Source organism: Lissotriton helveticus, chromosome 10 (assembly GCF_964261635.1).
Source record: "Lissotriton helveticus chromosome 10, aLisHel1.1, whole genome shotgun sequence".
Classification (NCBI taxonomy): Eukaryota; Metazoa; Chordata; class Amphibia; order Caudata; family Salamandridae; genus Lissotriton; species Lissotriton helveticus.
Window position 1 is genome coordinate 38,005,863 of NC_136071.1, and position 10,063 is coordinate 38,015,925.

The window sequence follows — 10,063 nt, forward strand, 5'->3', positions numbered from 1 at the left end:
AAAGGGACGCAGTCTAACTGGTCAAGCTCCAATGTGATCAGTGTCCAAGATGGTAAATTCAAAATTCACTAAAATATGTCGATATTTACCATTGGAAACAAGTGGCAGATTCCACTTATAATTCCATCACAAGCTTTTCAGATCTCTTGGGGTCCTCTGAAGATATAGTAATTCATAGTAGCAGCGCGGTTATGGTCCTAAGCGACCCTGAACTAAAGAATGTCCTTCTGTGAGCCCCAGCACTGAAAAACGTCTTTCTACTATGAAGAAAGTAAAATATGTTTTCTGCTCACATGAGCCATGAAACCTTGCATGTTAAGAGCTTGTGTTAAGAGCTGCTGTTCTTAGCTGGTCAGACAACTAATTGCGTGGCATCCATCCAGCCTCAGAGTAGAGCACGTGGACAAAAGCTATGGGCCCCATTTATGGGATTTTGGCGTAGGGCAGCGGAGCAAGGCACCTTGCTGAGCTTCTGAACGCCAAAGTGAAAGGGCAGGAATGCACCGTATTTAAGCAATCTGATGCATTCCTGCCCCTTCTCCCTGCGCTGGCGCCGTTTCGGCAGTCTAGCACAAATGTAGGCACCCTTGCACCATTCTCCAAAGATGCCTCCGTTGAAGGCGAGGTTGTTTTTGTGCAGGAAGGGGCACCTTCCCTCAGAAACAATCCATTGATGCCTTTTACTCTTTCTAGGTGTGCTGTAGACTGCAGCAGACATGGAAACAGGAAAAACGAAGATAAACATATTTCTCCTTGTGTCCCTCACCTCAGGAGGTGTACGGATTTGGTGTTTCTCCAGGTTTACATGACTTTGTAAATCTTGGGCAACGTCAAATTCCATGGGTGTTGCGTAGGAAAACCCACTGCTACGCCCATGGAACCTCTCCCGGGCGCGGAGTATGGTGACGCAGCAACTTGCGCTGCGTGGCATTATGATTTATGAGGGCACTCAAAGCCAAGCCGGGTGGCTTTGCGGGCTTCAAAAATCGGAAGTAGAGGCCTGCATCACTCATGTACCACTTTACATGGTGCAAAAGTGCCACAGGCCTCTCAGAAATGAGCCTCCTTGAGTTCATACGGGATTGCCGTGTGGGAGCCGTGGTAGAATCCAAAAAGATAAGTATCTTCAAAAGGGAGAGTACGTGTCTAATATTAAGTTCAACAATATATGGGGGTTTATTTTCAGGATTTCTGGTAGCCTGGCGCTCTGTGTGTCTGCTAAATTGTTGGCACCAAGCCATATCCACAATTCTCAGGATTCCCTGGTGTGCCTCCCACCCACGTGCCACCCACTAGCCGCTTATAATATTCTTTTGACTCTCCAACCTGGTACGCTGAGGAACGTTTAAGGATGCTCTAATAATAAATCGCTTAGAGGACTTTAAGGTTAAATTATAAGATTAGGTGGACCTGCGTAGCTAAAGTACGCGGAGGAGAAAGGGGTGGAGATGTGTGTGTGTGCGTGTGGTAGTAGTTTCAAAGAGTTTGCTGTATGAACGAATCTCTATAAAAACATTGGAAACAAAGTGGATGCCTTTTGTGATATTAGCAGAGAGTGTAGCTGCAGAGATGGATGTGTCTTTAAGAGCTGTGGTCTAGCATGAATCTTGAGAGTGAAAGAAAGCCTCTGTCCTTCGTATCCACTGTGGCCACTAGTGGCATTAGCAGTACATGCCTCAGTACCGTTAGTGATTGCAGAATGGGTGTCCCCAGGCTTGTGAGAGAGGATGCTTATCCCCCAGGGATGTGGGCCTCCCACATTACTTTAAACAGAGTGCGAGGGAAGGGTATTGTTTCCCTGCTACCAGCTGGTTATGTTCAGGCGTTTGTCAGTTGCATACAGTCCTAGGGTGAACCCTGGGCTCTGACACCCCCGTGTCATGGGGTCTCCTTTCTATGGTACTTACGTAGATCATCCAGGCTGCATACCGCTCGGCGAGGTTATACAGCACGGAGGCTTCGTTCAGATGGGTCATTATGACCATGTCTTCAATCTTGTCGTACTTGGGAGGATTCTGGGGGTAGACTTGAGTGTCTTTGACAGTCACAGTCTGCAGCAAGAGAGAAGGAGGAAGAGTTAATGCAAGAGACTGGCAGAAGCTGTGTGGCTGAAATCTATTACACTTATTTTTCTTACCCTTCCGTCGTCAGTCTTGACAGTGACTTTGCCACCCTCTCGGGCTGTGATGAAACCTTTGACGTAGAGCTCTTTTTCGTCATCTACAAAGCAGGTGTTCTTGGCATCGAATGGCTTGTTTTGGGCTGCAAGTCTTTCCTTTTCAGACTTCCGCAGGTATTGTGCGGCCTCCCCAAACACGGCCATTTCTGCATCCGAAGCCATGGCTGCAGATGGTTACTAGAAAGATAATGTTCGTAACATTAGGAATATGGCAGAGCGTAATTAAATGCGCGCTGTTATTTATTGATGTGAATTAAATCTATTTCAGCATGTGGCCCTCGCAGGGGTAAGGAATGGCTGCCTTTCCTCAGCCACCTTTCTTTGTCTTCCCAACAGAAGCATCCTTGGGGCTCCTGCAGCAGCTGAAACCTTCTGGTGCACAGTAAACACATAGGGCCTTTTATGAGGCCGTGTGTCACTTTTATGCCGCCGGTGCGTCACTTTTTGTGACGCACCAGCAGCGTAAAAAATGTGCCTTTTTGCACCATATTTACAAAGTGAAGAATCTAGGTAGATGCGTCACTTTGTAAACCCCTGCGCCACATTATACCTGCGCCAGGTATAATGTATGCAGGGGGGGCGTTCTGACACAAGAAAGGGTCATAGAAGTGACTCGGTGAAATCTATAAAATTTCACTACACCACTTCTAGGACACAAATGCGTCAATTTCTTGCGCCTGCCTCACAGTAAGCCCCATGTGAAAGGACGCATTGCTGGAGTTGCGTCACTTTTGTGACACACTCCAGCAATGCGTCACTTTTGCGCCATACAGGTACGTCAGAAATACTGGCGTATCCTTAACTCCTTGCGCCATGATGCGTCATACTGTAAATATGACGCATCATTGGTGTCGCAAGGAAGGCGCAGTGAAAAGTGACGCATCGCTGTTTTCAAGCAGCGATGCGTCACTTTTCATAAATGAGGCCCATGGGAGGGAGCAGGGGGTCGAGTGTCATTCGGGGACTGCACTGCTCGGTGCCTCTAATGTCTGGATCACCGTGGACGAGAAATCTTCTTTAAAAGTATGGGGTCCCCTGGCGGTACCCTGTCCATACCCTGTGCCACTCACTGCTACAACGTCCAAAGGGGAGAAGGAACTCCTACACTGTGCGCATGCTCCATTCACCAGAGCCAAGACACATCTGCAGGGTCCACATGGTCAGTCCCCAACATCTGTATGGCAGCTGCAGAACCAGAGGGGTAACAGACCTGTAGCGCGCCCTCCACTCAGCCAGGACCGGGATCTGTCAACCCTCTATTCGCAAAGTGCAGCTGCACACACTGGGCTCCATGAACCAAAGACTTTCATTTAAAGCAACAGATTACAGAGCAAAACCTCCTATGTCAGGGGTGCAGAATGAGACGCCGGGTGGATATTAATTGGGCCGCCACTGTTAGTGGCCCTCTGCGCCTGGCTACAGAGGCGGATGGTCGCCTCCAGGGAACAGTTAGCCTGGGATTTTGGGAATCGCAGGCTTGCGAGCGCCAACATGTTTCGGACATAGGCCCATGTCCTTAACGAGGGCACAACTGTTGCTTATACAAGTTGAAAATGTTCCCAGCTGGGCCTGCAGGAGTCCCGCCTAATGCCGCCGGAAGGCGACAGCAGAATGGAGGTACCTGCTGTGTTAGGATAGCAACCTGTGTGCTTTCATACCTGCTCCAAGCCGGTAAACATGCTAAGGTTTTAAAACGTCAGCAGTCTAATGTGCTTACGAATGTACAGACTGCGCGTGCATTTTTAAATAAATCCTCTCCGTAGAACGCCCCCCTCCCTCAGTAAAGGGGTATTTAACTCCTACACTGTGTTGACTCATAAAAGTGGGCTCATCCTAACAATTGCAGCTTCCGCCCTCCACTTCAGAACCCATCACAGGTGCAGACGCGTCAGTTCTCCAGTCAAAGGACTCTTTAACTGGCTAGTTTTGGACAATGTGACTGGCTACTCTACTCATTCATAGTTTGCTTTGCACTCGCTCCAGACGCCCCCTCTGCCCCCAATCATCATGCTGCAGCCATCACCGGCTCACAACAGGTCAGTCTTGTTAATATGCCCGCCGTCTGGGTTACTACAGGCCCTGTCTCCTTGCTCTTCTGTCTGTAGCCTCAGGGCCTGGTCGAGTTTTCTTCTGTCCCATGACTGATAAAGAGCCCAATGGCTTGGAGTCCTGGAGTTACTGCGCTGCATGTAATCCGGCCAGGAGTCCCAGGGGTTTGTGCTCCTGGAAACCTGCTGCTGGTTCAGATTTGTAGGAAACCCTGAATGCCAGACATACGTAGCGGACCCACACAGGAGTACTTTTCTCTCTTTGTGCCCTTTACTCTTCTGATTCGAGAACATAATAAATAACTTTACCACTTACAGTACCCTGACTGACAAGGGCGCCTGGAGTTCCGATGAGCAAAGCCAGGGAATTGAAGCCCTGGGCAATCTGAAAAGATCTAACACATCTTTATGGAGGATTTATCAGGGCAGGGCTTTAAGCGGGCCGGGTCTCACCGGGTCTGAGCACCGGCAGTTTTTTGAAGGGGGCCTCGAAACTGGTCTCTATCGGGCTCCGTTTTGTGCCCTGGCACAAGCGCGGACTGCAGTGACAGCAGGCACATCATGTGTGCACTGCTCACACTGCTCACTTCTCACTAGTGGAGAAGTTACGGCATGACGTCATGCCAGGTGAGCGTCGTAGGGGGAATGGAAATCCTTTAAAGAGTCATTTTCTCTCTGGGTTTCCCTTCTCTTTTTGAATCTCAGGAGCAGCAACATTGTCGTGGTGTCACCACCAGGGCTTTAGTGGAAGTGTTTTCAATATTATATACAAGCCATAGTTGCTGCTTTTTTTTTATCTTATGCAACTAGCAACCATTGACAAAGCCAATAGTCCGCCTGACTTGTAGGTGTGATGTGACTTGTTGCATCATATATCTGGACGCAATGACAGGAAACAGCAAAATACAAGTCGGGCGGCACTGGGCTCAACACAGAGTTTTAGTTTATGTGTTTTAAGCCACGCCCTTAATTAGATTGACCACGCCCCTTTTAGAGAACACCCCCCCCCCCCAGTGTTTCACCCCACTTAAAGCCCTATATAATCAGGGAATGGGTGACCTGGAGGGTCTGATAGACCTGACAGAAGCTGTATTATATAAATACAAACCTTTTTTCCTCTTCTATCCTTCTGCTATCCTTCCAATCCAAATAACTGACTAACCTATCCTCCTCTTAAAATTTACTTGCATGTTTCACTATATTAATTCAACACTAATCCTCTATGGGTCCCGGAGTAGCGTGCTACTCGCTGAAAAAAGCGCTTTGACGCCTCGTCAGGGGTAGTAAGCGCTATATAAATGCAATTACAATACATTACAGTACTAGGAGAAAGGGCGTTTAATTTCAGAAACATTAGTCGCAGCCAGAGAGCGTCTTGAAGCTTTTGGCTTCTGGGTTTGCCAATATTCCAAAAATAGCTCCACAAATGTCCTTGCTGAGGAAACGTCTTGAATGTGTCCTGCTAGCCTGCCTCAGAGACACCGCCATTTGAATCTGGAAATGGTGTGTGTGTATGAACGAGTCATTTTGACTGCGTCCCTGTGCAGTCTGATGCCTGCTGTGGCTGCGCTCTTCATTGCGGACAGACAGACAGATGCTTCTGTGCGTCACCGGTGATGGCCAGCACCGCAAGGCTGCCACGGTCCTCCCGGAGAGCCGCGGCCAGTCGCCCTCGGATGTCTGCGGGGTTTCTTAGGGTCCCTTATGTTTCTAACCCCTTGAAGCCCCCCCCCCCCCCCCTTGCATCGGCATGGATCTCACTCTGTCTGGCTGTGTGAGACTTTAATCCTGAACTGCCTGAAGGCTTGGGCTGGGGAGGAGGGAATTTTCAGATCAAACCCTCACTTCCCGTTAACATTTTACTCCCCCCGTCTTCGACTTTCCCCTCCCCAACTCCTGTCGCCTGAATCTATAACCATCTGCTGTTCTTTTTGTATTTAAATACATGGTGTTGTAAGGTACATTGTGCTATCAGCCCCGTATCAGTTCAACGATTACATGAAAAAGGAAGCCTCTGTACTTGAGTTTTCTTCAAGTAGGATTAACGCAGCTAATCAGCTGAGTTTGCATTACTTAAAATATGTAATTATAGATCACCCTAGCTCCTTCTTTTCGACTGCTTCCCAGCCAGGCCAGGTCAGGCGCCATGACCTCCTTTCAGCTCCTGGTGCACTCTCATCTCCCCACTGCATAGGACGGCAGCGCCTCGAGTCAGCACTTCGAGGCGGCCTTCACCTGTTGGGCAGATTGTAGCCTATAGCGGGCAGGCTGTCTCAGGGCCGACCAGCTGGAGCCGTGTTGCCCCCTTCAGTTGTCAGGAATGAAGGTTGTTCATCACGCCTGGGCTCAGGATTGCTGCGGCCGAGGGGTCGCATCGAGCACTCTAAACGGAGCCCAGGGCCTCTCTCTCCCGGACTCGCGTTCCTCTAAGCCTCTGTCTTTCCAGCACTCCCACACTCTCTCTTTCAAACTGCTGAGACTGTCAATGAACTGCGCCTCGCGCCTCACTGGCCCGGACAGCCCTCTCTCAAGCGCCTAGAAGGTCGGGATGGATCCGCTACTGGGCATTGCATTCATGGGTGTTAAGTTAGCAACACCTCTTTATCCAATCACAAACAAATCTACCAGTGCGTTTCAAAGTAGTGGGTACCGCCCCCATCCCCTCTAACTCCAGAACTAGCTTAGGCTTACAGACAGCTCGCCTAGCGTTGTACCCCACAGCAGGGACCCCCAACCTGTGGTCCGGGGACCCCTGGGGTCATCAAGCCTGCTCAGGGGGTCTGCGGCTACTTAGAAAATTAAATAATATTTAAGATTAATAAAGTGAATATAAAGAAGTTGTGGGACAGATCTACAAGGTAGTGCTGCAGTGTGGCACCGCAAGCCCTTTGGCTCCGCCAGGCTGCGGCATTTCCAAAGCACAGGGATGCAACGTACTTACAAGAATGTCACATTTCTGTGCTTCCCCCTGCGCTAGCGCACAAACTGCAGCCAGGCGCAGGCACCCTGGCATCATGGTGCAAGGATGCCTGCGTCATGGGTAGATTGTTTTTGTGCAGGAAGGGGAACCTTCCTGCGCAAAAGCAATCACTACAGGCATTTTCCTCTTTCAATGCGTGCTGTAGAATGCAGTACGCATTGAAAGAGGAATAAATGAAGATGCATTTTCCTCATTGCGCCTCACTACGCCACCTCTAGGGTGACGTAGCATTCAGACGTATCTCCAGATTTACGATTCCTCTGGATGTGTCTTGTTCCATGGGTGTTGCGTGGGAACACCCACAGCAACACCCATGGAACGCCCCTTCAACGAAAAGTGCTGCGTGTGAAGGGGCCGTATTTACAAGGAGAGGAAAAGTCACGCTGGGTGGCTTTTCCTCTCCTTGTAAATATGGAGGAGCCCTCTGCGCCACCAGTACGTCACGAAAAGTGACTTATTGGTGGTGCAGGGTGCTTGTAAATCTGCCCTTAAATGTACATGTGAAACATACTGTAAATGTGAAGGAATTTGAAATTGGAGGTTAACAATGACATTAGTGTCCTCGGATTGATTAGTGGGAGCAGTGCAGGTTCCAGTAATCATTAAGTGGGGGGTCCCCAGAAGGTAAAAGGTTGGGAACCACTGCCCCACAACATCTTTACTCATAATTTTTAGGTCGAGCATTCGAGACCTCTTGTATATACTTTAGTATATACTTCTATGTGTATCTACTTTGTGGGTTCTGGAGATCAGCCCTAGGACTTCTCTCCTTCCGCTTAGGGACTTTTCTTTCTTTCTGTTCAACAGTCTCTATTTAACTGTCTTGATAAAAAACGACCAGTAGAGGTCAGTAAAATACCAGAATCGTTTTCTGCTTGTTTAACTGCCTCTATTTAACTGTCTTGATAGAAAACGACTAGTAGAGATCAGTAAAATACCAAAATTGCTTTCTGCTGAGGGATTTTTTTTAAAGTTTTCCTGGTAACTGCCTCTATTTAACTTTCTTGATAGAAAACGACCAGCAGAGGTGAGTAAAATACCAGAATCACTTTAGCATTCTCTATATTCCAGTCCATAGAAATTGTCTTCCATGAGCACCCGTAGACAATGATATTTTTTTCATATCTTGTCTTTTCAGTAATATGACCACTGGAGGCCCGGATTTTATATTAAATACAGAGCTTTGAACTATACCCTTTCCTGCTGAAAGGCAGTGTTTCTCCCCATGTGTTTCCACACCTGGCGTGTCACCCACTTTGGTGCTTACTTTCCCTCAACGTTAAAGAACAGTAGATGTTTCAGCACCCAGGCTAATGTGCTGCATAGCTGAATTCATATTAGGTCCCGAAGGCGAGACCGATTGCATTGCAAATGCTTGTTTTTGTTGGGTTTCAAACATAGAGGTCAGTGTTGGGGTGTCAGGGGGCTGGGCTGAAGCCTAGCACTGGCACTTAGGAGTTTAGGAATACAAGGGCGGAGACATCATGATTACAACAGGCAGAGCTGGATTTCGGGGACGTACTTAGGGCAGACCAGACTTTGTGGTAGATGCGAGGACCGGAAGAACAGGCCTTGAGAGCGGCAGAGTCGGTGAGAGCAGTGACCATCCAAGAAGGCCTCAGCTGCATGTATAGCATCCGTGCAGGGTGAGAGGTCACGTGCCCTGTGCATTGAAGGCAGAGCTCTAGGCAGACTAGACATGCCTCTGGGGCCCTGGCTGTCTATCCCAGCCTCGTGACTGTGCCTTTGGGCAGCGCCATCCCCTCCCTCACCCGGTCATAGCTCAGGCTAGTGCTGCTGGCAGTGGATGTCTCACCCGCCCAATTCGTCTCAGTTTACAATGCACATTAGCCGAGCATTTCAATGCTAATTATTACATAGAACGCACACGCAGATATCTTCCAGATGGAGTAAAAGAAACAATACTAGTATTGCCAGCCAATGCCTTTTTTATGCCAGTTACTATGTTCATTCCTTCCTCCTTGTTTTGATCATTTTGTTTAAGACAGCAAAAAGAAAGAGCCGGTCCTTACCTTTCGATGTTTATGAAGAATATACGGCAGTCCCCTTGGCCGCTGGAAAGAGAAGAACATGATTTAGATAACTTTACCTTTATAAGGTTGCTATTAAGACTTGACCTTCCATGCGGCTAATTCTAAGACTCATGCATACCCCGTGCTCTAACAGGAAGAGTCTCAAAATAAAATAACGAGGGTTTCTCGCGTTTAGGATTGCCACATTTTTACATTTAAATAAACAATTATTAATTTTCTACCAAGTGCAAATCTTAAGTCTTTTTAGTGTTATGTGTCCGCTGATGATAAAAAAAACAGAGGACATTTCTTCTACAAGTCATACATGCACATAATGCTCTTAAGACGAGCAACAGAAAGCACCCAACAGATTCCACGTACCACAAACTTGACTGACATCCATGGAACACAAATTCCTGCTTATATACCGAACTCCCTGCTCATTCAGCATTCTCGCCACTCCTCTTATGGTTGGCGGAACAACTACAGAGGACGAGTAGTTGAAACTCAATCCTCCTGTGTGTGTGTGCAGATAACACTAAAAATAACTGACATAGAAAGAGCGAGGCTTGCTTTTCAAACAAGTGCACAAAGTTATATGCACTAAGTTTTAAATGATAGAACACACAGAACGTGAACATTGAACACAGTACTGACATACCTCACTAAATAAAACAGTGAAAAGTAATAGTTAAGTAGACAATTGAAATTCAGATACTCTGTTCACAATTTTGAAAATTCGACAGGCCTGATTCATAGTCACCCAAATCCTCTGACAAATAAATAGTAGCACACATTGAAGCATGTAATACTATTGTGGATA

At 47.7% G+C, this 10,063-nt stretch overlaps 1 protein-coding gene across 1 annotated transcript in view; it reads right to left on the reverse strand.

Annotated features, from left to right (window-relative positions):
* LOC144785845 (myosin-4-like) overlaps positions 1–9,363 on the reverse strand; it is a 28,795-nt gene extending 19,432 nt beyond the window's left edge. Inside the window, exons 1-3 of the mRNA XM_078664690.1 lie at positions 9,241–9,363; positions 2,138–2,356; positions 1,908–2,051 (exon numbers count right to left, since the gene is read on the reverse strand). Coding sequence (XP_078520816.1) covers positions 1,908–2,051; positions 2,138–2,341 — 348 coding nt within the window. The 5' untranslated portion in view covers positions 2,342–2,356; positions 9,241–9,363. The remainder of the gene's footprint in view (positions 1–1,907; positions 2,052–2,137; positions 2,357–9,240) is intronic.
* Between the last annotated feature and the right edge of the window lie 700 nt (positions 9,364–10,063).